General features: G+C 40.5%; 1 protein-coding gene and 1 long non-coding RNA gene across 5 annotated transcripts in view; one reads left to right on the top strand and one right to left on the bottom strand.

Moving 5' to 3' along the window:
• Nucleotides 1–26551, bottom strand: part of SLC35F1 (solute carrier family 35 member F1) — a 443643-nt gene that overhangs the window by 55299 nt on the left and 361793 nt on the right. For all 4 annotated transcript variants that reach the window (XM_042939699.1, XM_042939697.1, XM_042939698.1 and 1 more), the window contains exon 3: nt 22978–23105. In XM_042939699.1, the coding sequence (XP_042795633.1) occupies nt 22978–23105 (128 nt within the window). The remainder of the gene's footprint in view (nt 1–22977; nt 23106–26551) is intronic.
• Nucleotides 21527–24902, top strand: LOC122220329. Its single transcript, XR_006202800.1, has 3 exons — nt 21527–21587; nt 22888–23118; nt 24726–24902. It is a non-coding gene; the product is annotated as an uncharacterized LOC122220329 (long non-coding RNA).

Raw genomic sequence — 26551 nt, 5'->3', positions numbered from 1 at the left:
CTTCATTTAACTTTTTGCTCCTCTCTCTCCCTCCCTGTCTTTTTTAGCTTCAGCCAATCTCTTACCACTGGATCTTCCTCTGCAGTCTTCAATCGCATTTAGTTATGCTCTTTCTTAAACATACACACACACACACACACACACACACACACACACGTACATCCCAATCCCCTCATCTTACCAATACCCACTCAAGCTTTTCTCTTCCTTTCTGTGCTAACTCCATTTGCCAGCATTCCCCAGACCACCTTGATCTGGATTCAGATACACTCCATCTGGTTTTCATGTTCATTCATAAGTCCCTCCCCTCCTCCAACATGGTCACTCCTCTCTTACCGTATTTTCCTCCACCATCTATCTCACTCAGAACCTGGGATTTAGTAGATGCTGAATAATGTTCGCTGAATGAAACCTACTGAACTTTCTCTGGCCTTACTCTGTCTCTAATTCTACTGCTCCCACGATTTTCTCGCCTGTCATTCCACCGATGTTATTAAATTTATTTCTTGTACAAAATATGAATTTTGCCCCTTCAACTTTACTCAATGTGTACTGATGCCTGTATCTGTGAGTATATTTGGTTGATGTGTGTCTATGTCTCTATAATGTCTTTGTGAGTAAATTTAAGTGGTAGGACTCAGAGCCACTACATAACTGGACTAGTTGAGGCCGACTGGTACTTGGATGATCGTGATAATACATCTCTGACTTACACAGAAATGTACTACATAATCACCAGCATGGAATTATAAGGTTGTGATGGTTAAATGTAACTGTGTTACACGACTCTCAAGATCAATGCAAGGTGATTAAATAATGAAAATAATATAAATCCTCCCCTTGACATATCTCAGAACCATGCAAAGTCCAACAACCTCACTTGTGATATGACATCATAGTAGCCTGCCAATCATGTACCTATCCTTGGATTGCTGCATCCTCTCTCTCTCTCTCTCTCTCTCTCTCTCTCTCTCTCTCTCGTTCTCTCTCACCTTTATGCAGTTGTTACTGCTAATGAAACAACTAGACAAGATGTTTCCTACTGGCTGATGAAGAAATTCAGTTTTATTAGACCGAGTCCAGAAAAATGTGCTCAATTTTAACTTAGCTAATCTTTCTTAGGCAGATATACTGGAGGAAATGGCCATCAAGCCATGGACCCTGTCTCGGGGGTCCTTCTAGCAAGGGACAGTCCTTACCAATCCAGAAAGCAGACAGAAATGAAATACTTGGATGACAGTTTTTTCCTCCTTTTCCTTTCCTATTAAGGCATAATAACCCCACCAAGTGGTAAAATCCCCTATTGGATTTTGAATTAGCTATTTCCTCTTTGGGGTGAAGGAAGAAGGAATGGAGAAAAAGGAGAGTTATCTTCCATTCTCTCAATGTTTGGAAGGGAATGGATATCCCCCTTGGCTTGGGTGGTTTCATGGGGAAAACAGGAGTCCCTCTACCTTCCTTCAATACCATGTTTGGTTTTGCTGATACATATACATGTACATATACATATACATATACATATACATATACATTCATGTAAAAGTTCATTTCTTGATTAAAGATCTACATATCATATTATCAGTCATAAAATCTTTAAATCTCTGGAAGGAGAAAAGCAGAATCTATAAGAATAAGACATTAACAATGGTCATCTTGAATAAGATAACTGAATCATCACAACGCACCACCCAAATTCTCTGTGGTTTCCAAATTTCCTCTCTTGAGCATATACTGCTTTCAAAATATATACAACAACACATGCTATGAGAGTGTAAAAAATCTACAAGAGTAAGATCAGTCTTTTTCAAGGGAAGCAGATGGTTTGTAAAAAAATTAAAACAAAACAAAAAACCGCTACCCAACTGCTCCCATTCCAGTAGAGCATAATGAGGAGGTGATCTCATCCCTCTTTTCTAATTGTCTGCCAAAAACAGACTCCTCCGCCGGCCTTCGGCTCCTCATTAGCGCTCCCCTCCGGCTATTCACAGGGAAAAAGCTCCCTCACACGGCCCAGCTGTCAGAGGCTAAACCTGAGGCAACTAGTAGGTGATTCCAGGAAAAAGAACATTTCCCTACTTTCCCTTCCTCTGCTTCTAATTGGCAATTCTCCCGAGTTGCTAAAAGTGATATGTATTATAAATTCATCTCCGGTGAGTAAAACTGAAGCATTAACAGGGAAGGATCTTAAAAAAAGACAATCTTCAGTATCACAGACACAACAAAAGTCCTTCTCTGGCAGACAGTCCAGCTGAAGAGAGTGGAATATAATTTGGGAAATGTACATTCACATGCAATCAAGAACCATTGTAATTCAGGGGTCTGGACATGTACCCATCCTAGAGGCATTTGAAAATCCAATTGGAATATCTTTCATCAGGAACAGACTTTTCTGGTAGACACTCGCACTCCCTCTACCTCTCCAGATTTTTTTCCCTCTCAGAGTTATTCTTTCCCTGACACCTCCACCCCCACCAACCCTATACCTTAGGACTTAATGTTTTGATTTTATTGTCTTAAAATATTCATGGTGGATGGAGTCATGCTTCCATCATGTTGCCCAAGAGAGCCCGACTAATAAAATGTGTCATTGTGCTGATTGTATGACAGCCATTTTCCAGGAAATGTCCTATTTCTAGAACTTAAAAAAAAGATTTTCACCATACTTTTTCTTGCGTCTTCTGGTAAGGATTTAAACGTGTGAATTTTTTGTCTTCTTATGCCAGCCCATCAGAACTTCCTAGTTGTTAAAATATATTCACTTAGCTTTTTGGGCTTCAATTCTCAAAATAAAAAAAGAATGAAAGGAAAGAAAAGACACTATCATGCATTGAAAATCTGGGGCAAGTACCTTGAAATCTAGGTGACCACTGGAAGACAGATAATTAGGAGACACATACTCTCCAGCTCAGCTGCAAAGAAATCTGCCTCGGGTGACTGAAGAGCTGTCCCAGAAGACAAATTCCTTCTGGGTGAGCATCACTGGCACTTTCATCAGGTTTAAGAACAAGCTCTGATTATCAGTAAACTGGATTTTAGAAGTAGAAAGAAGGAATTCACACTTACTGAATGTCTACCATACAACAAGCAGAATGCTAGGCTCTTGCTCCTTACACTTTACAGATGATAAAACAGAGTATTAAAGATAATAGGTAACTTACTTTAGGTCACACAGTGGTAAGTGTCAAAGCCAGAGGTGATCCCAGGTCTGCCGCCCTTCTTGTACAAAGTAAGTGTAAGCAGTCAAGGTCCAGGTGGGGTAGAGACTATATAGGATCCAGTTATAACAACATTGGTCTAGGCTGGGTCACTCTCAACTCAATCTAGCAGGCTCGTGTGCTCTTTCTACCTGTGAGAGCACTCTGGGAGAGTGAGCAGACTGTAAGGGTATTGAAAAAATAATCGCTGGTTGCCTGCATCTTTTATGTTAAATAAAGTGCAGGTTACAAGACAAAGTGTACGAAAATTAGAATTGTACCATCAGAGCGGAAACTGCTGCTTTGCCAATCATTACAGCATAAAGCATGGTTATATTTTGCTGAAACATCTACTCATCAACATCCGCTCTGTGATATGATACCTCTTCCCAGGAAGACGATCACAGACCTATTAGAATGTTTTTTTTTTTCTTTACATATCCAACATTTTTGTCAAAGGAAAAAAGGAGTTAGGATAGTTTGGTTTTAGCGATGGGTCTTTGATACTGTGTGACTATCTTGGGTGTTTTTGGAGAAGTGGTTGCCTTAAATCAGCCGAGTACTACTAACTCGTATTTCTTATTTATCAAATTCATTGAACATAAGAACATTAACAACAACGTTACAGAAAGCACACATTTCAAAGCACATTTTGAAGGAAATGAAAGTTTTCTGATAAAATATTAATTCTACATTAATTTTGCATTACTTTTGATTCCTCTCAGCCTTAAAACAGCAGGGAGAAACAATTTCAAAAGCTACAGGAGAACATCTTATACTTTTTGGACTCTATTTCTAGGTTTAACTCATCTATTCCAGGCTTTATTAAAAAAAAAAGACAAAATCAGATTTTCTTCACCTTCTACTCGTCACTTATTTATTGATTCAACAGATGTTTATTGAATGCCCACTGCATGTTCAGCATTGCTACAGATGCTTGAGATACCACAGTGAACAAAACATTCAACATCTCTGTCCAAGCGGACAGATGCCAAGGGACACGCATTTCTTTCTTGAGGTTCACAGCCAGTGGTACTCTAGAACTTGCCTGGCCCTGAACCTTCTGTCCTCTGTTCTTTGGAACAGGACCTCCTGCTCCTCACAGAACCTTCCTTCCAGCACCTATCCCACGTCTCTCTTGATCCTTCCTCTCTGTTGGCTATTCTCCTTTGCCATATAGTGCTTTGAAATCTGTGCTGATTTCACCCTTGAGGCCCAGTTGCTCTGTAGCTATTTATTTTTCCATCTTCACAGCCAACTTCCTGAAAGATTCATCTACAGCCACTGCCTCTGGTATCTTGGCTCCATTTATTCCTCAAGATGCAGCAATACTGACACCTCTCTTCACCACGATCACCAAAGCTACACGTCACAGCCACTTTTGACAAACCTTCTGCAGCATTTGGCATTACTGATGATTCTCCCACTGGATTCTCTCCTCTCTTGATTTTATCTGTCCTTTTTTTTTTTTTTTTTTTCTCCTGCCTCTCTGGCCCTTCTGAGTTTTTTTTTTCTGGACTCATTTTGTTCTTTTTGTCCCTCAGAGTTGTCATGTCTGAGGGCTCAGCCCTTGGCACTCTCCTTTTCACATTCTATATATGCCAGTCTTTGGCTGTCACCCACCTCTTACTTCCTTCCCTGCCAAATGTCTTGCAAACAGTTGCATTCAGCCACTGCTTCCATCTCCCTCAACATCATTCAACCACTCAGTGCAATCTGGGTGCTGTTCCCCAAGCACCATCAAAATCTCTCAAAAATATACTCCCTGTTTTTGAACCCTACACAGACATTTTAGCACATACTTTGCTTAGTGCAGCATCTGACACTTCCTCCTGCTGATGGCCTTACCTGCCAAGCTCCCTGTCCATCACTTCATCTTTCTGAGACTCCTTAATGAGTTCCTGGTCTATGGGTTCCCAGATCGACTCCTGTTTCTCATATGTTGTGCTTTCAGGACTTTGCCATAGTGTGCCTTCTCATCTGTCCACACTAACCCTGAGTGATGTCTGTTATGAAGGAGGTCTGCTATGGCTTTAAAAGTCATCTTGATGCTGATAACTTCCAAATCTACATCTCAAATCTGGACCCGTCTCTTAAGCTCCAGAGTCTGCTGATCTGCTGTGGATGTACCAAAAATACCTATAGCTCAGCATGGCTCAAACATAACTCATGTCTTTGTCTCCAAACTGTCCCTCCTCATATGTTCTTTCCTTGGCGAATGGGACCACTCAAGACTTAGTTGCTCAGGTCTCTAACCTGAACCCTGATATCTAGGGGCCACTCTTTCCCTCTTGAAACACTTCCTTGACTTGTTTCCAGGGTCTAACATACTTTTTAGTTCTCCTCTTGCCTCTCCTTAGCCTATTTTCCCTTCAGTCTCTGAGTGTTGGCATGTCCCAGGGCTCGGCTTTCAGTTTCTTTCTCTTCTCCATTTATACTCATCCCATTGGTGATGTAATCAAACCGTAACTTTCAGCACCATGTATGTGCAAATGATTCCAAATTAATAATCCCAGCTCTCACCTCTCCCCTGGACTCCAGATACACATCCCCAGCCACCTATACCAAGGTTTGCCTAGATGTCTAACAGGAAGCTCAAACCTATGTGGCCAAAGCAGAACCTTCATTTTCTGCTCCACATCTGCTCTTCTCCCATTTTCCTCATTTCACCGCATGGCACACCCCAGTGGCTCAGGCCAATAACTAAGGAATCATGCCTGACTTTTCTTTTTCTTTCAACCTTCCCCCACACAAATACTCAGGAAATCCTATTGGCTTTATCTTATAAATGTATCCGACAACCTCAAGCCACCTCCAGTTGGCGCCTGGCTTCAAGTCAACACATCTTTCAGTTAGCGGCCTCCTCACTGTCTAAACAATACCACTCTTGTCCCCATACAGTCAACTCTCCATGAGCAGCCAGAGCCACAGTGATCTAAAAATTCCAATTAGGTTGTATCAATCCCCTGCTCTATACATTTTAATGATTTTCCTTAGGACAAATCCAAGCTGCTTTTCTTGATCTCATGTAATAGCCTTATATAATATAATATATACTAGCCTTATGCTATCTAGCTCCTACCTCCTTCCTCAGTGTCATCTTTTGCTTCCAGTAACTTCATCCACTCTTTATGTGTCTTGAACATGCCATTCTCAGGGCCTTCACCCTTATGCTGTCCCTTTGCTTAGAACTCTCTTCCTCATATCTTTGCACATCTTACTCCCTCATGTTCTGATCGGAGAGAAAGAAACTCAAAACTAACTGTAACTTGGAAGGGAAACTTCATGAGGGTAAAAACATGATCTTCTTCATGCTATATGTCTAGAGCCATATAAAGATATACATAATACATGCTTGATAAACATTTGGTGAGCACATGGGTGAATAAAACATGGATTGATCTTTCCTCACTCACACATCAAATAAGTCACCAAGTTCTGTCTTCTTAGCCACCTAAATTTCTCTGGAACCTCTTTCCTTGCCTTATCCTGTCCGCCCCTTCCTTATCAGGCCATGCAAATAAACTTTCTAAACCACAAATTTTGTCATGTCATTACTACTCTAGAAACTCCCAGGAATAAGCCCAACCCCCTTTGTGACTTATAATGTGGTTTACAAGTCCCTTTGTGGTCTGTCACCAGCTGCCCCTTCATTCTCTTCTTTGACCATTCCCCCTTCAGACTGCATGCAGAAGCATTTGTAGTTCCTTCCTGTCATGGTCCTTCTCGATTCATAGTTCCTTCCCGCTGCTCCATCTGGTTGGAGTTCCTATGTCCACCTGTCTCACTACTTCTTGCCTGGCCTGCTCAGACTTACCTTTCAGAGCTCAGTTGAGACAACACTTCCTTCCGGAAGCCCTCTTTGGCTTCCTAAATCCAAATTAGGTGCCCCTTCAGGGGCTCCCATTGATCTCTGTATTATCAAATCGTACTTAATTATGCTAAAGCACAACTACCTTCCATAAGGGAAGGAATTTTTTCTCCCTTGCACTGTTTTACTTCCTGAAGCTAGATGGTGCATGACATACAGAAGGACCCCTTAAATATTTTATTAATTCATTCAAAAGTATTTATGGAGTATCTACTAGGTGCCCGGCACTATTCTAGGAAATAAGAAATCTAAATAATAATAAATTCCCTGCCTTTACGGAGCTTGGAATCTTATGTAGGAAGTGGCAATCAAGTAAAATATATAGTATGCCAATGGTGATAGAAGCTATGGAGAAAACTAAAGCAGGGGAGAGGGGAGGGAGTGCTGAATGGGGCAGGAGATTGTGATTCTAAACATGGTGGTCAGGGAAAGACTCATTGAGAAGGTAACATCTGAGCAAAGTCCAGAGGTGTTTATCTCATTCTCTGGCAGATAGTAAATGCTGAATGATGAAAAACCTCTGCTTCTTTAAACCATCTGGGGAGATTTGCTGTCACTGAGGTAACTGGTACTCCCTAAACCTGCATATTGAGATGATTTTGGCCAAAGGAGCTGAAGGTGAGTGCTCTGTGCAGTTGCTAGTTCCTGTCCTCATTCTCTGGCCCAGATGGTGTCACAACTCCTAACTGACCATAGAGCCTCCCACTTGATGACTCTGAAAAATACTCAACTGTATTCTGTCTTTCTGTTCAAGGGATCTTGAATTGGAAATGGCCCCTGACCCAGAAGATACAAGCAAGAGGGAAGACAGGGAGAAGGGCAGAAATAATTCCTGCTGTTTTCTCAGAGACTGATGTTTTTATTTTTTTTAACGTGTATTTATTTTTGAGAGAGACAGAGAGAGAGAAAGAGAGAGAGACAGAGACAGAGACAGAGTATGAGTGGGGGAGGGGCAGAGAGAGAGAGGGAGGTACATAATCCGAAGCAGGCTGCAGGTCTGAGCTGTCAGCAAAGAGCTCAATGTGGGCTCGAACTCACAAACTGTAAGATCATGACCTGAGCTGAAGTTGGAGACTTAACTGACTGAGCCACCCATGTACCCCGAGGTTGGTGTTTTTAGAATTGTCATGGTCTGAGTCTTAAAAAGTCTCAGCAGCTTTAAGACTGTACCCTTCATTCTTAAAGCACCTCATAGACTTTTACTGATTTATGATTTCTTAACAAACACATCTATTCAAATGCATTGCCAAAGTAAGCAGGCTCTGCACGTTTTTTTTCTTTTTTAAAGCGCAAAAACACTCTTCTACTTGATGTATTTATTACAGGTGAATTTTGTGCAGTGATCGAGTCAAAGTGAGCACTTCTGTAAAGGCACCCAGTCAGTCGTGATGCAGGAGTGTTTTCCTGTGCATCTATCCCTGACAAGACAGCATCAAAATGCTCCTCCAAGGAGACACTGTAGGTGGCATTGGGAACCCTGGTAACTTAGTAACCACAGAGAGGGATTAGGTCCTTGGCAGGATCTCTTCTCAAAAAATGGAAACAATGACACAGACAGGCAAAAAAGCCTGCTCTTGCTCTGTGTGTTTCTGGTTCCTTTTGGAGACAGCCTTTAAAAGGTTAGTACCTTCAAATCTGCCTGGGCGTGGGGAGGAATTCAATACTGTCTCCAATGAATTAGTTTCCTGTTGCTGCTGTAACAAATGAGCACAAACTTAGTGGCTTAAAACAATATACATTCATTACCTTACCCTTCTGGAAGTGGGAAGTCCGAAAATGAAGGTGTTAACAGAGCTGTGTGCCTTCTGGAAGCTCTAGGAGAGAATCCCTTGCCTTGCCTTTCTCAGCTTCTAAGGCTACCTGCATTCCTTGCTTTGTGGCCCCTTCCTCTATCTTCAAAGCCAGGAGTGTAGCATCTTCAGATATCTCTCTCTTTGATCTCTGCTTCCACTGTCATATCTCCTGTCACCTTTGACTCTGGCTCCTCTTTTCAAAGGACTTTGTGATTATACTGAGGTCACTCAGAAGACCTAGGATAATCTCGTCATTTCAGCTTCATTAATTTAATCACATCTGCAAGAGTCCCTTTGTCTAGTAAAGTACCGTATTACAGGGGTTAGATCTCTGACATCTTTGGAGGACCATTGTCCTGCCTATTACACCAGCTGTGTTCATGCATAATGAAAGGTGTGCCTTGAAAATAATGAGGATTTTTTTTAAGGGGAAAAAAAAACCCTGCCACTTATTGAACAGGGTGTGCAGGTGTTTACATATCTAATCTTCTTTAACACACTGGAATTCATTCAATCCGGACATGGTTGTCATTCAAGGTAGTCACTCTGGAAGGTCATGGGTGTATTTTAATGAAGTTTTCATTGCTCAAAAACATTCTGAACTTTCTGAAATCACCTTTGGAGCACTCACTGGAATATTCTTAATGGAAGCAGCCACTAATTCTTTGAGAGTAGGTTTTATTTTTTGGATAGAACACAAATGCTGGATTAAGCTAGATAATAGTTTGGGGAACCAAAGGAAGGATAAGTTATAAAGAAATTTGCATGATTTAAAATTGGCTCTGAAGATGTCAAAGAAATTCCACAGAATTTGAACAATGGTAGACACATCTAAGCAAATGTATAATAAAAAGCCCTTTGAGGAATATTAATTTGAAGGTATAAATTTGGTTATGTTTACCAAACCACTCTGTTTATATCTTACATAGTAAAATATCATTATTACCTCAAGGACATTTTTAGTTGAAAAGTAAAGGGAATTCTTATATAGAAAGATGCTTCTAATGATAAACCATTTGGAGTTTGCCTACTTTTAATTCTCATGTTACAGTGTCTAATTAGGGAAGTTATTTGTTACAAACTAGCTCTTTTCAAATCCATTATCCTTTCATATTGTGTTCCCTAATTAAATCCTTTATAAGGTATAGCATTGTGTTTTAAATGAGCCCAAACTAGATCAGTGGTATTACAAAAATCCTCAAATCTTATAATCAACACATAAAATCTCTTACTCTCTTTTTCATCTTATTAATAATCTTAGTGTTTCAATAAACCAGGGAAATAATTACCTGGAGAAAAGTATGAAAAATTATCAGTGACATTACTTATAGAATTTTGTTTGGGGAAAGGCAGGGAGGATGACTGGAAATAAAAACATGACTAAATTTCTATCAAATGATTTCTTATTTATAAAAATCCCTTAAAGGCCAAATGAACACATTGGGACAATGAGCATACTTTAATTGGCAAGATTTTAAAGCATGGCTAATCAGAAAACTCTGGCTTTTTAAAAAATTGAAATATAGCTGATAAACATTGTTATATTAGTTTCAAGTATTTGACCCGGTGATTCAACAATTCTATCCATAAAGCTCCCTCACCACAGTAAGCGTAGTCACCATACAGTGTTATTACACTATTACTTACTATATCCCCATTCTGTAATTTTCATCCTGTGACTTACTTATTTTATAACTGGAATTTTGTAACTCTTCATCCCCTTCACCAATTTTGCCCATAAACCAGTCCCTTCCCCTCTGGCAACCACCAGTTTGGTCCCTGTTCTCTGTATTTATGATTCTGGTTTTTTTTTTTTTTTTTCATTTGTTTGTTTGTTCACTTATTTTGTATTTCAGAATCCACATATAAGTGAAAGCATGTGGTACTTGTCTTTCTGTCTGACTTATTTCACTCAGCATAATACCCTTGAGGTCCACACACGAAACAAATGGCAAGATCTCATTCTTTTTTATAGGTGAGTAATATTCCAGTGTGTGTGTGTGTGTGTGTGTGTGTGTGTGTACCACATCTCCTTTATCATTCACCTATTGATGGATACTTATATTGTTTCTATACCGTGGCTATTGCAAATAATGCTGCACTAAACAAAAGGGTGCATATATCTTTCAAATTAGTGTTTTTGTGTTCTTTGCATAAATGCCCAGTAGTGAAATTGCCTAACCATACTGGAACAGCCTGACTTTTGAAAATTTAATTAATTTCTTTTAAGGCTTCTAAGTCATAACTTTTGAAAGTACAGAAAAATTTGAATTTTGAAATTTTATTTACTTGGCCATTAGAAGACCTGCTTTCAATACCATACTTTCTTTGTTTCGGTCTTGTTTTCTCCTTGTCTTCTGTATCCCTGTCTTTTTCTCTTAAACACACACACACATACACACACACACACACACACACACAAACACAATTTAGAGGTGCTCACTAAATCTATTTGCAATTCTTTTTTAAATGAATGAAAACATTGATTAGAAGTGTCCATTTGGGGGGCTCCTGGGTTAAGCGCCCAACTTTTGATCTCGGCTCAGGTCATGATCTCACGGTTCGTGGGATGGAGCCCCACATCAGGCTCTGCACTGACAGCTCTGAGCCTGCTTGGGATTCTCTCTCCCTCTGTCTCTGCCCCTCCACTGCTTGTGCTCTCTCTCTCTCTCAAAATTAATAAACAAAACATTTTTAAAAAGTGTCCATTTACCCACAATTCCACCAATTCTCTTCTGTGGACAGCTTGCACTTTTGGGAGGTGTAAGGCAGGCAGTGGTTAACAGATTAATCTCTGTGTGTGAATATATTGAAGCCTTGGGGATATCCAAGGCTGAGCTTCCTATGTCTTCCCTTTTGCCCTATTCACTCTTATCCACCAAATAAGATAGGCATTTTGGCCATTAATTCTGAAAAGATGAATCTTGTTTGTGTGGTATAATATTGAACTATAAGAGTGTTTCACTTTTCACAAACTTAGTATATGGAAAGAATACCTATAGAAACAAATATAGTGACTATTCATAGTGCAAAATGATTTTTCAATTTACAAGAAATACACTGTACATTTCCCAGTGTGTTAAAAATATAAATCATTTATACAAATTTATTTACAAAGAGTATTTCAGGAACATGTTCATTGCAAAAAAGGTGGTGCATCTGTACCACAGGAGAAAATTCTCTCTATTTTACATGTCAAGCAATGGTATCGCATGGCTTTAAGGTTTGTTTAGCCCCTAGTACTGTGAAAACATGATTCCAAGTAGGATATTACCATATTTGTTTGTACAGTTTCCCCTGAAGTTTTCATTCCCAAACAGAGTGGGTTGGAAGAATTTTGTTTGTACCTAGAAGCGATCTCATTCATCTTTATGAGGTTTCACTTCTATTGACTGGCAAGTGGTCTTACATGAGGTAATACAGTAATCAATCAGTGGCAAAGCTAATTGAAATGTTGGTTTCCTAACCTCCTCTTTGTGTCTCAAGCAGTCTTTCACCTGGATCGCTTTGTACACAACTGTACATTTGTCATTGCTTTTCTTCAATTTGCTGCCCAAGAGTGAGAGTGCGGACTGGTTTTCTCAGATGGGGTTAATGGAAAGAATACACGAAGTGGAAACTATGTGAGTAAAAGGAGCTGGTTATTTATTGAGCAACTACCACATGTTGGAGGCATGGCTAAAGTGGTAGGTGTCCTAGCTTGGCGACTAACTGTCACAGGGATCTCAGACAAGTCTAAGAATGTTGGAAGACCAGTGAGAGTTCTGTCTGTGGAAAGGACAGAGGAATTTCACTGAGGAAGGTGTTAGAGGATCAGAAAAATATAATGTTATTGTTTGTTGCATTATTTTTGCCTGGGGCAGTGGGGAAACCAGGACCATTGAATGCAGTGTTATATTTGCATATACAGGACCACACCAGGAGGCAGGTTTTTAAATTCTTGTAAGTGGGAAAACTGATGCTCAGACAGAAAACAAACATATAAGGGCATCTCACTTACTTATAACCTGTCTACCTGAGTCACTGGAGCTGACACTCACCAGGGAACCAAGCGGCCCCATTTTACTGTGGGTTTAGAGACTCTAAACCTGGGTTTAGAGACTCCACTGAATTGTCCCCTCCAGAAAGTCCTCTCTGTCACTGGTGGCTTCAGTCCCTCTCTGTAATCCGGTGGCATTTGTGTGTAGCTCCATTTCACTACTACTGCTCACACTGTAATTTGTCTAAACATCTGTCTTCCAGCAAAATAGGATAATTTTTTTGGGGGGAAATTTAGTTTTCCCCCTTCAGTCATGCCCCATTTAAAACTGAGCCATGAAGAAAAAGACAACAAGTCCTTTATTAGAACAGAGAGGTCATTCATCAGGTTTCAAACACCAAGGTGACTTTCCTGACTTCCTTAGCAAAGAAAGGTCTAGAGTCAGGTTCATGGACAGAGAAGAGATTCTAAATTCTGTAATTCTTCCTTGGAAGGAGGATTTGAAACAAAGAGTCCATGCTAAAGAGGAAGAGGATGGGAAGCTTGTGTCTCCCACCATGGACGATGGGAAGAGAAAAGGAAATTAACATAGGAGAAGTGAGTGTTGAGTCACGTGTGTCCAGAGGTGCCTCTCTTGGATTGAAGTCCCAGAGGGAGAAAAAATACTGGATAGTTAGAGAGGACACTGAAAGCAAAGCAATGGTTTCCTTTTGGGACAGCCACACCAACCTGAAGAGGCTGCAGGGAACAGAAGGTGAAGCGTTGTTAGCAGAGAGCACTCTAACTCCCAGAATCCTTTTCGGCTCCTGTTTTGCCAGAAGTCTTAGTGCTCCGCAAAGGGGTGAAGGCTGGCTTCCCTGGGGTTCCATATGGCAGGGACCATCAAGGCTGGAGACCAAATGCATTCACAGCCAGATACCTAGAGGCCCGCAGCGTCAATGGGGATCAGAGGGGCAGTCGGCAAGGAGACTGCTGGGGGACACAGTGAACAGCAGAGGCCAGCAGAATGCCAGGCACAGAGTGCATATTCAATCCAGCAAGTGTACACCCAACAACTGGGGGGCTGCCTTACGGTGGAAAGCAGCCAAAGGACCAACGAGGTCCCAGGTCACCAGGTCACACGACAGACCCACTCACACACCATCTCGGAAGCAAGTATGGAAGAAGGGACTTCTGAGCGTTTGTCCAAAAGCAACTCAGCTATCCAAAGAAAAACTTTTAACTGAAAGAAATTAGTAGTTTTTATAATGAATCAGACCTTCCCCTGCACCCACTGCTATTTAGCCAGCTTGAGGGCATTGGGGGGGAAGGTCACTGAAAAGATTAGATTGATTATAGGATATAAAGAAGGTGTAGATGCTTTGAACATCTAAGAATAGCATAAGTGAATCTGTATCGAGGCAATACCTATAACACTTGAGCTTCTTCCAAAGCACAAGAGACTCTTAAAAACTGAGAACAAAGTGAGGGTTGATGGGGGGTGGGAGGGAGGGGAGGGTGGGTGATGGGTATTGAAGAGGGCATCTTTTGGGATGAGCACTGGGTGTTGTATGGAAACCAATTTGACAATAAATTTCATATATTAAAACAAACAAACAAAGAAACAAAGAAACAAACAAACAAACAAAACATTTGAGCTTCTTGAGAGCTGGGGCAGTTTTTTCATCATCGTTATATCCCCAGAGCATAATAGAATACTTAAGAGGTGTTTAGAGTTCCATATCTGAGAAATGCATGAATAAATAAACTTACTGATAATAAAACTACTAAAGGTCATTTGTGTTGTCTTGCCACATAACTCTCCTTTAGAAATTAATCCTTTCATTCCTTAACTTATGTATTCAAGTATTTCATACATTTTGACATCTATGTGTACATGATCTTGTGCAGGAAACAAAGATGAATTGCATCTGCATTTATTCAAGCATCAGAAATGTATTCAGTGCTTATTGTGTACCAGGTACTCAGGTCCCACCTTCAAGATCCTTATAGACATGTGGCAGCGGGGGTGAGGAGAGGGGCGGGGGGAGAAATATGTAAAAAAACACAACTATCATAAAAAGTAGAAAATGGCAGTTACCATAAGAAAAGAAAAGGGAAGCTGAAGAAACAAAGAGAGTGAAGACAGGATCCAATGTGTTTTCCTTTTCTGCAAGCAGGGCTGTTAGAGACTACAGTGGAAGCGAGGGAGACAGGTGCTCTCTTGTTTTCCAATGCCTTTGTCTGTGGCATCTGAGGGGCCAGCCCATGGAGCCCAAGTCAATGAAGTATAATATGAAAGCTGTCTTCTGTAGAAGGCAGTTCTACAAAACACGTTTATTTTTTTTTATTTTTTAATGTTTATTTTTGAGAGAGAGAGACAAAGAGACAGAGCATGAGTGGGGAAGGGGCAGAGAGAGAGGGAGACACAGAATGCAAAGCAGGCTGCAGGCTCTGAGCTGTCAGCCCAGAGCCCAATGCAGGGCTCGAACTCACGAACCGCTAGATCTTGACCTGAGCTGAAGTCAGACGCTTAGCCGACTGAGCCACCCAGGAGCCCCTACAGAACACATTTAAAGACAGGTTTAGGGATGGGCATAGTCATGGAACTAAGGAGAGATTGAAGATAGTCCCTCTGGTGTTGGGCAAAGGTCTATATTCTCTCTCAGGATAAAAGGCTGACAGGAAACCTGCAGTGCTCAATCAAATATTTAGATTTGAAGTGTTGCAAATTTATTTCTACAATCATGAGAATAAAAAGTCCAGATCTAAGAAACCTGAAAGACATTCAGAATATTGTATTCCCTTTAAGGTAAGAACTTTGTCTGCTTTTAAAGCTTTGCTTTTAAACGCACTTTAAAATATCTCCTGAATAGTCATAAACTGCCACAGTCTTGCACTAGGGACAGGTAAAAACAGCAAGGGGAAAGAAGGAAATACGGTCTTAAAAGCTGAGCTCATAATCGTAAACTCAAGCCCATGAAACTGTTTCTAATGTGCATAGGCGTGCTTTGTCTCTGGGCTCATCCACAGGGCGGAAATTCAAGTTGGCTACAAATAAGAAGTTTAGTGACTTTGTCTCATGTATCATAACTTCTGGACTATGGGACCCCAAGTATGTGACTCCTGGGGATGAGCGGTATCACTCTCCTGTCTCCACTAAACAAGGCATACTTTCTTCATCGCACTGCCACGTCGTATCCTAACTGTTAACGCAGCTGCCCACTGCCCCACAGCAGGGCTGGAGTCTGGTCTGTAGTTGCACCTGGAACCTCTAGCCACAGCACAGGCATTTTTTAATCAATAAACACGTCGGTAGGGCAAGTCTATTCACACGACTTAAATTTTAGACATAGGGGCGCCTGGGTGGCTCAGTCGGTTAAGCATCCGACTTCAGCTCAGGTCACGATCTCCTGGTCTGCGAGTTTGAGCCCCGCGTCGGGCTCTGGGCTGATGGCTCAGAGCCTGGAGCCTGCTTCCGATTCTGTGTCTTTCTCTCTGCCCCTCCCCCGTTCATGCTGTGTCTCTCTCTGTCTCAAAAATAAATAAACGTTAAAAAAAAAATTTAAAAAAAATTAAAAAAAAAATTTTAGACATAACAAGGTACATACTACCCAGCCTTTCTTTGTATCTGATACAACTTACCTTAAGTCTGATACACAAAGAGAAGACCCACAAAGGCCTGGGAGTGACGTAAAGCGATGAGACAAACTGCTACATGTGGATGCGGTAGCATGTTGTGTATGTTACACATGTGTTGTGGGTGTGCTGTAGCATGATGTGTGTGTTACGTGCCCATGCTGCATGCGTATGCCCTGTAGAATTAGTCTCAGGGTTGGACGTCGCGCTGTGCACGGGGGAGGCTGGCTTGCATTCTGTATCATCCTGTCCTAATGTGCCTGAATCAGAGGAGTGGAACAGAAGGCAGACAACCAGGGCTGGAGGTATTTCTTTCTCGTGCTTTGCTCCCGATGTCAACTGCTTGAAGAATGGAAAGGGCTCTGAAGTATGCACTGTGTGAAGGAGGGGATGTGTTAGAGGATAGACCCCTCAGCATGGCTACCAGCAAGAGTACCGTAAGTCGTTTCCAATGTGAGTTAATTTTAGTTACCAAATACCACATTTGAAGAGACCAGCTTTCTTCTTCTTTCACAGAAGCACTAGTTTCATCTGTTTGCATTTTAGTACTACGTGGCTGAAAAAAGATGAATAATCTTTAGGCGAGAAGTTGTAAAGCTGGTATTTCTACTGGAATGGTTCATACAGCACCGTTATAAAAATAGCATAGCTTTTAGAATTTATCCAAATGTCATTGCTAATCTTTCTCAAAGTCACAAGTACAATCTATTCATTCTCCACAAGTCAAGAGATGCGAACCCACAAATGTGTCTTTAGAATACAATCCTTATAAATCTCTTTCTTTTATAATAAAGGGAAGAGCTGGATTTCTTCACTTCAGTGTCTCTCTTCCATCATCTTTTTCCTTAATATGTTATCTCTTTTGCATTGTTAACTTTAGCTTCCGACTATAAAGGCAAAGTTAAAGTTTTTTTTTTTCCAAGAGACGTTCAACATTATTAGCCCCTAGGGAATTATAAATGAAAACCATGATGAAGTATCACCATGTACTTTTTGGAATGGCTAAAATGAAAAATAATGATGACACCGAGTGCTCATGAGGGTGCGAAGATGGAGACCGACCGATCTCTCCTACATTGCGGGAGGGGATGTAAAACGGGACAACCACACTGCAAAGTTGTTTGCCGGTTTCTAAAACCAAACAGGCACTTTCCATATGATCCAGCAATTGCACTTTTGGGCATTTATCCCAGGGAAATGAAACCTTGTGTTAACACAAAAACTTGCAAGTGAATATTCATAGCACCTTTCTTTGTAAAAGCTCCAAATGGAAACAACCCAAATGGCTTTCAACAGGTGAATGGTTAAACAAACCCTGGTATATCTGGACCATGGAATACTACTCAGCAATAAAAAGGAATAATATATTGATACATGCAACAATCTGGATGCACTTAAAGACATTATGCTTAGTTGAAAAGGAAAACAATCTCAAAAGGTTAAATAGTGCATAATTCCATTTTACATAGCACCCTCCTGCCGACAAAATCATATAGATGGAGAACAGATTAATGGTTGCCTGATGACCAGGATGGCAGTGGTGGGTGGGTAAAACTTCACAGGGATAGCACAAGGGAGTTCCTTTGTGGTAATTGGGCAGTTCTGTATTCTGTTTGTGGTAGTGTTTACACAAACTTACATGTGGGGCCAAATTGCACAGAACTACACACACACACACACACACACACACACACACACACACGAAGGAAAACAGGTTGAAAACTGAACAAGGTCTGTAGTCTAGTTAACCGTATTGTACCAATATCAATATCCTGGTTTTGACATTATACTAAAGTCATATACCATGTCACCATTAGGGAAAGCTGTGTGAATGGTGCAAAGAACTCTGTACTTTTGCAATTCCCTGTGAGTCTATAATCATTTCAAAAAAACATTTTTCCAGGGTGCCTGGGTGGCTCAGTCGGTTGAGCGTCTGACTTTCAGTTCAGGTCATGATCTCGCCGTTTGTGAGTTTGAGCCCCCATCAGGGTCTGTGCTGACAGCTCAGAGCCTGGAGTCTGCTTTGGATTCTGTGTCTCCCCTTCTCTCTGCCCATGCTCATGCTCTGTCTCTCAATAATAAATAAATGTTAAAAAAAATTGAAAAATGTGTATTTTTCCTCTCAAGTTTCATGTATCAGTTGTTTGTGACATTTAACCCTACGTTTGGTGAATGTACTGAAAGGGCAGGAGGAGAAAGCAAAGAGAGGCTCTTCATGTCTTTTTGCTTTATGTCTCTGTTTTTAAGAGAATCCGGAAACGAAAGTATTTGGTGCTCTGCCAACTATTAATGAAGGCTGTCTTGCTAAAACAGAAGTGCTTTGAAAAAAGGCTACTGGCTCACATCCTATCATTTCTTTCCTCAGAAACTCTCATGGCTCTCTGTTACCTATAAAATGAAGTCACACTCTTTATCCTGCCATTGAAGACCTCTCATAACATGGCCTCAACTTAGAGTTTCAGCTCTACATTCCTCTCATCCTCTATTCTATTTGAGAATCCACTGCTTCAATCTGTTTTCTACGCCAGAGCCCAAGTTTTCTTAAAAACTCACATTTGGATTCCCCTGGCACTTGGCCTAAAGACTCACACCCTTGACATGGACATCACGACTCATAGTCTGGCCCCTGCCTCCTTTTCCAGGCCATCTTGTACCACTCTTCATTCTCCGTGTCCAGCCACATGACCTTGTCCACAACTTCATCCTTGCCACAGCCCTTCCCACACAGGGCATTGAGCACATTGTCTTCTTTGCTTGGACCTCTTTCCACCCCTCCTGTAGATCTCAGCCCCACTATCAATTCTTTAGGAAAATTTTCCCCAACTCCCCAGTTGAGGTCAGGTTGTTTTGACAACCGTTCTAATACAACACTTTCCTTGAGAACATTTATCCCTCGTTATAACTATACATCCATTCCTTTGATTATCTGACCAAAGCCTGCCTTCTCCATCTGAGTGGAAGCTCCATGAGAATACAGAGGGTGTCTGTTTTTGCACACAACTTTGTTCACCACTTAATACGATGTCTTGAACGTAGAAGTATTCAGTAATTATTTTTTAAGTGACTAGATGAACCAAACTGGAACAGCTGCTCTCCAATCATATTCATTGGGTTTCCTTCTCCCAAACTCTGTCATGCTCTTCACTCCAGGTGCAAAGCTATACCCACATTTTATCCTCTCTACACTTTATCCAATTTTATAGACTCACAGGAATGGATACTTCCTTGCCTTTGGAAATAAACGTCATCTCTGACTCCTTTGGAAACTGTAGCACTTAAGCATCTGTTCTCTTGCCATACTTGGTGTTTTCAATAGACTTTGCCTCTTATCCCCTTTATCAATTCATTCGTTTCTGGAGGGCAAGGCTTATTCATTTCTCTTTATAGCACCTTCAATAAATAGCTAATTTCTCAGGTGGTTAATTAATATATTTTCCCTATTGCTTAATATGGGTAAAAGCTAAAGGTTTTATAAGCTTATTATAAGCTGAATTAATTTATGGCAAACTCAAAAAGAAAACGGGAGGTGGCCAATTTAAGCTGAAAGAAAGTTTCAAAACAATATATGTATACACAGAAAAATCAAACAAATCTAACATTTTCTCATGCTTGGTGTAATTCTCAAGAATGAAGATCCCCCGAGTCATGTTCTGAACCCATCACCAAAGGTAGCAGGAGACAATACTATATATACAATAACATTCAGAAAAGTGGAAAGCTACTCAATGATTGTATATGCCTATGTTTCCTTATCCAATGGAAGAGAAAATTGTCCACAGTAGTGATGTTCTTTCTGGGTTCTACATACAAACCCATCCAGTAATAAATGTGTGTGAATTCTGTGAGTGGCTGACAAAAATAAAAATTATAGAATCAAGGGAAAATTATTGGTCTTTGTTAGTTCTACCAAGTAAACTAACTTACTAAACAGCAGTACAGACATGGTTCCCAGAACAAATGCCTTCTGTTCTGACCATTTATTGTTATTTAATAAGTTTATTTGTTGTAGGTGGCAAAAATAATTCTAGAATTGTTAGCTTCAACTTGCTTTTTTCTTTCTGCTATCTGTTGCTAACTAAATTACAATGAAGACCAACTGATATTTCAGTAGAATTATTATTTTCCTTTCTCTCTACAGAGTTAAGATAAACTTTTTCATAGAATGGAGCATTGAATAGGTGTTAAACAACTAATTTGAGAGAGGTGGCAGGATGGATTTGGATGGCAGTGTATGACATGGGTTGAACTAAACACCTGAAGACCAGGGGACCTGTTGTTAAGAATAAATTGTCACTGTTCACAAACAAAATGAAAAATTAAAAAGAAAATTTTGAAAGGGGAGCCTGGGTAGCTTAATTGGTTGAACATTCGACTCTTAATTTCATCTCAGGACATGATCTCAGGAGCCCTGCATCAGTCTGTGTGCTGAAAGCTGGGATCCTGCTTGGGGGTCTCTCTCTTCCCCTCTCTCTGCCCCTACCCAGCTTGTGCACACACACACATACACACACACACACACTCTCTCTCTCTCTCTCTCTCAAAATAAATAAACTTTAAAAAATTTTGGAAAAAGCTCCATAAGAAACCAGCAATTGGTTGTGACTTTTCAATGCTTGAAAGAAAAAAAAAAAAAAAACCCAAAAAGTCAACTGTATTTTCAAAGGGTGAATTCTCCTCATACTCCCCTAGGCTCATTTCTAGTTTTTGACTCTGGGCTAATGGGTGCAGTTCTGCCACAAAGCTAACATTTGTCTCTTCGTTGTCCCACCACATCTGTATGGACATTCTGGAGGCCTCTACATTTAAGTAGAGAACTGCTGGGAATCTCTATGCCCCCAAATACTAGAAATAAGTGCAGGTGAATTAACTTCTTTGAACATTTATTGAGTACCTGGCATGTGCTGGATTTTCTACTAGGTACCAGAAGGTCAAAGGTGAGCAAGAAATCACTCTTGCTGTGAAAAAAAACCTCACAGTTTGGTGGAGTAGGTAGGAATCATTCTTAGGTAAGGCATCATTCTTAGGTAATAAACACCATTCTTAGGTAAGACAGACTACAGACAGAGCTAGAAGACAAAGTGCCATGGGAGCACAAAAGAGAGATACCAGTTGTCGCTGTGGGGCTTGTCGAGGTGAGTGAGAGTTAAGCTGGGCGCAGAGGCTCTACAGCTGATTTCCAGCATCTGTCCACCTCTCCTCTCCCACCCTGACTCCAGGAGTGAGTGCTGATTGATGAGCCAGTGATCCTCAAGCAGACATGGTACCTCTCTGCCAGAGGGCATTTGGAAATCCACAGGGACACTTTTGGTCGTTATAACGACTGAAAAAGATGCTATTGGCATTTAGTGGTCAAGGGTTAGGAATATTAAATGACCAATAAAGTAGGAAAGGGACCCAAATCATGAAAAATTGTCCCCCCTAAAATGCCAGTGGTACTCCTATTGAAAAACATGAGTCTAAGCCAATCAGAAAAATCTCATCCTGTATCAGGTTGGGGAGTCCAAGTTTAAGCCAATTAGGTCCCAGCATCTCCCTGTTATCATTGCAGTCCAATCAGAGCTCTGGACTTTCCTTCAATGTGTCTAGACAAGCATCCTTTCTGTCTCTCACTGGGCATGTGGGAAGAAGCCTGTAGCCCCATCTAAACCCATTCTAGATAGCTTCCCATTCAGTCCATATAATCTCAGTTTGTTTAGGGGGTTGGTTTGCTTGTTTATGTCTTCATTTTTGTTATTGTTGTTTCTAAGCCAATTATTAGAGTGGCATGAATGTTGTTGTGGCATCAAGTCTAAGTAAACTGCTATGTGAATAATATTTTGTTTTCATCCTGGAGCTTTGGAAGGACTACAGAATTCATAATATTGCCGTAAAAGGAGAAATGAGGGTGAAACAAAAATAGGCAAACTTATTATTTATGGTGTAATGAAGAATGTAAGTGGTGCCTGGTGCAAGTTGTGAAAACCCAAGTTAAACTTGCAATTGTGTGTATGCATGTGCATAAAAGAAAAAGAGAGGGAGGGAGGAAGGGAGGACACAGTGATTATCTTCATGAATAACACTATTTAGGAATTTATGTCTTACTCTTTTACAAGAAATTCTGTCCCTTCAGGTTGCAAAACCTCCTCATTAAAGAAAGCTAAAAGAAAAAATTATCAAGCCCTGTGATTACTTAATCAAAGTCCGTGGACATGTTCTAAATAGCTTAAAATAGCTCTTTTTATGCTTATTAATAACTCTCCTACTGACATAAGATTAGTTGCTCCTATTCATAGCTAGAAAATATTTTCCTACGTTGTCAATCCTTATGGTCTATTAAGAACAAAGAGGAAAAAGATATCCAATTACATTTGAATTGAGAAAAACTAATAAGACATAGAAATAAAGCTCAAGTTATTTTTTATACACCCAATTTTCCTCTTGTAACACTTCTAGGGTAGTATTCAGATTCCCAGGTGACTCAGCTGAAAGGAAACTACATCTGGAAACAGAGGCAGCTGCGAAGAACACAAGAGTCGCCAGTACCTGGATGCTGGTCAGAGTCGTGTACTGGTAGGCCTTGACCACCAGGTAATTTGCTTCCAGGTCGATGAGTCCCAGGATCATATACTTCCACCACCTTCGTCGTAAAATTGCCAGGAGGTTTTCTTCTCCTGTGTTATGAAGGTAAGAAGAAAGGGGTTAGGTTCTGAACACACGTTCTAAAGGTTCTAAACTGCCTATTTAGAAGGATTCTAAAATATTACCGTATGATGTATTTTTTTACTGTTCCTTATCAAAAGTTTAATTAGACAAATGAGTTGTGTCCAAGACTGACGTGTTTTTATTGTACATTTTGGCCTTTCAGATTGGTTTCTATGCCAGAGGAAGCCTGGGCAGGATTTTAGATCACCATGCAAAGCATTTTCTCATGAGCGTTTCAAGGAAAACACATTACACCACGTAAAAATAAAAGGAAAGGTGTGCCAGAAAGGCTGCATACACACACAGAGTCCAAATCATTCCAAACTTCAGTATTGTGGTAAAATAGAAAGAAATGAAATGAGGGCAGCTCAATGACAACGGCCTATGCTTGGCAGCTGATCTGCAGTTAGATTCCAAGACTCCATCCTGAGTGCTTGCTCAGCTTTGAACGTTACATGCTCTGAACATTATATTCTGGTGGGGTGTGGGTGATGGGAAACAAAGGAAGTAGGGGTCATTCTCAGATGGAAAAGAGCCATAGGATCATGGTCTGAATATTGCCCCAAACCCTCACCATCTTGCCTCTTAAGACTATAGCATCAGAACAGATTTGGAATCCCTTAGTTTTTCATCTGTATTTTTACATATTTCAGGCCTGAGATAAGCCTTATTTTTCAAGAGGAAATCATGATTGTTAATAATAATAGCTCTTTGGAGCCAACCTGTGAGGTCTTCCTAGAGGATGGTGAATATGTAGAAACCCTGAGTGAATGGTGACTGTATTCATTATGTATTGCTGCGCAACCATTATCCTAAAACATTGATGCTTAAAAAAACAAGCATTTATTATCTGTTTTGTGGGTCAAGAATCTGGACACAGCTTAACTGAGTGCCTCTGATTCAAGATGTCTCAATTGCAGCCAAGTTGTCAGCCATGGATGTAGTCATATCTGAAGGGCTGACTGGAGAGGGATCTGCTTTTTTTTTGCTTTTTTTTTAATTTTTTTAATGTTTATTTATTTTTCAAAGAGACAGACAGAGTGAAAGTGGGGGTGGCAGAGAGAGAGAGAGAGAAAGAGAGAGAGAGAGAGAGAGAATCGGAAGCAGGCTTCAGGCTCTGAGCTACAAGCACAGACCCTGACGCGGGGCTCAAACTCAGACTGTGAGATCATGACCTGAGCTGAAGTCGGATGGTTAACCGACTGAGCCACCCAGGTGCCCCGAGAGGGATCTGCTTCTAAGCTCAGTGAGAATGGCTGTTGGCAGGCCTCAGTCCTTTCTACAATGCGGGCGGGGGGTGGGGGGGACCTGCAGTCTTTCTTACAGCCTATTACCATAAATGACACTTCTGCCCTATTTGATTCTTTAGAAGAGGGTAAGTTCAAGCCATATTCAAGGGAAAGAATTTTGTAAGGATGTGAATACCAAGAGGCAGAGATCATTGGAGGCCATCTCAGAGGTTGGCTACCCAGTGATACACACCTTCAGTACTATAGCTGTGCTTAAGCTGGTCCTCAAGAACCTCAACAGACCCCTGAGCCACTCTTAGAACTTTGAACTCCTAATTTCTACCATTGGTCTTATTCCAGTCACCACGATAGGAGGTGAAGACCTTTTCAACGTTATGAAGACTCGTAAAACAAAGCTTTCCAGCTACATGGATAACGTCAGAGTGTGGGTTGTGTCTGGCTGGCAACAAGGAAGGAGAGGTCCCTGGACCTTTGGGAAGCTAACCCAGTTTTCAAGCCTTATTTCGGATGCTACACTTCTCATATCCTTTGCTCCAAACACACTAAAAATCTCTCTCAGTGAATTGCTAATTCTTGTTCATCCTGCAAAGTTTAGTTATTCTCTCCCATTTTGTCTGATACCACTGCCCCCTGGGTAATGTGTACCCAGCTCTGAATAGTCTTTTCACATGATTGCAATTACTTAGAAATTGTCTCTTCACTAAACTAGGAATTTGGGGATGGTAAGACATCAATGTCTTACTCATACATGTATCCACAGCACTTAGCATACTGACATATACTAAGGATTAGCTAAGTGTTTTGGAATGAACAAATAATTGAACTGAAAAAAGTGTGAAGTGCTATCTCTCTGAATATGTCAAGAGCCAGCTCTAGAATATGAGTCACATTTCTTAGTGTTTTGCACTTAGATTCATAGCTGGTAGATGTGATCCCCAAGGTTATTTCCTCCCAGCCAGCTCATTTTGGCAATGCCCTCGCACAGCATTTCTGCCTTTCTTACTTGCCTACACATTTGATAAATCAACACACCTCTCAATTTATTTTGTAAATTAGTGATTCACAACTTCACTGAATATTCCCATCTTCTTGAGAGATTTTTAAAAATTTCAATGTCTGGGACCAGTCCCCCCAAATTCTGATGTAATTATCTTTGGGTGGGGCCAGAGCATTGAGCTGAGGATCAAATCTAAGACTTTCAAATGGTTGGTGTCCAATGGCAATGCTCAGGATGACCTCAGCTAGGAACTCCAAAGAGGTATAACCACAGACGATTGAAGAATCTTCATACCAAAGAAACATCTGAACATCTGGCCTAAAGTATGCTTTCCCTTGTCTTGTCTCTGGGCTTTTCCTTGTGCTGATTCCTCTGTTTGGACTATTCTTCCTCAGTCTCCAAATGAAGGATCAGCATAGACACCACCATCAGGAAGCCTTCCTTGATCTCTTAACTCAATCTTCCTAGGACTGGGTTTCCCTGTGATGTGCTTCTTTAATGTCTTTTGTTTATCCCACATATAATACTTATCTCACTGTAATGACCTGTTTTCTTGACTCTATTACCCATTAGATTATTAACAATTTGGAGAGCATGGCATTGCCTTGGTCATCACTTTATTTCTAGTATCCAACAGTATATGGTGAGTGGTCAATAAATAATACAGAATGTATAAATAAATTTCATGTTTAATAATCTTAGCAATGCTAAATAGCATCGAAATTGAGGTACTTAAAATATATCTACTATAAACATTCATGTTCCAGACAATGAAAATTGTTTTTTAGTTAGAATGTAGATAATATCTGACACAATTAATTTGGTGACCATTTTACACATAATATACTATACATAGGACATCAAAAGGTTGATGGCATATTTAACTGCAAAGCTGCAATTCTATAGTCACAGGTCATTGTCCCAGTTAATTTACACAATGAGCAGAGAATTGCCAAACTCGGAGCATACCAGCCACATCTCAATGATGTAAGACTGAAAATCTGGGTCATGGTGCTGTTTGTTCTACCAATCAATAACATATTCAAAGTGTAATTCATTACATAGATTCAAAGGAATGATTAGTTGCCTTGCTGTTCCGCTGAAGAAGTCTGCAAAGCAAAACACTCTAAATAAATGTTCCATATTGTTTCATTTGAAGCACCAGAAA

Source organism: Panthera leo, chromosome B2, assembly GCF_018350215.1.
Source record: "Panthera leo isolate Ple1 chromosome B2, P.leo_Ple1_pat1.1, whole genome shotgun sequence".
NCBI classification, from domain to species: domain Eukaryota; kingdom Metazoa; phylum Chordata; class Mammalia; order Carnivora; family Felidae; genus Panthera; species Panthera leo.
This window is presented reverse-complemented; position numbering and strand designations above follow the sequence as displayed.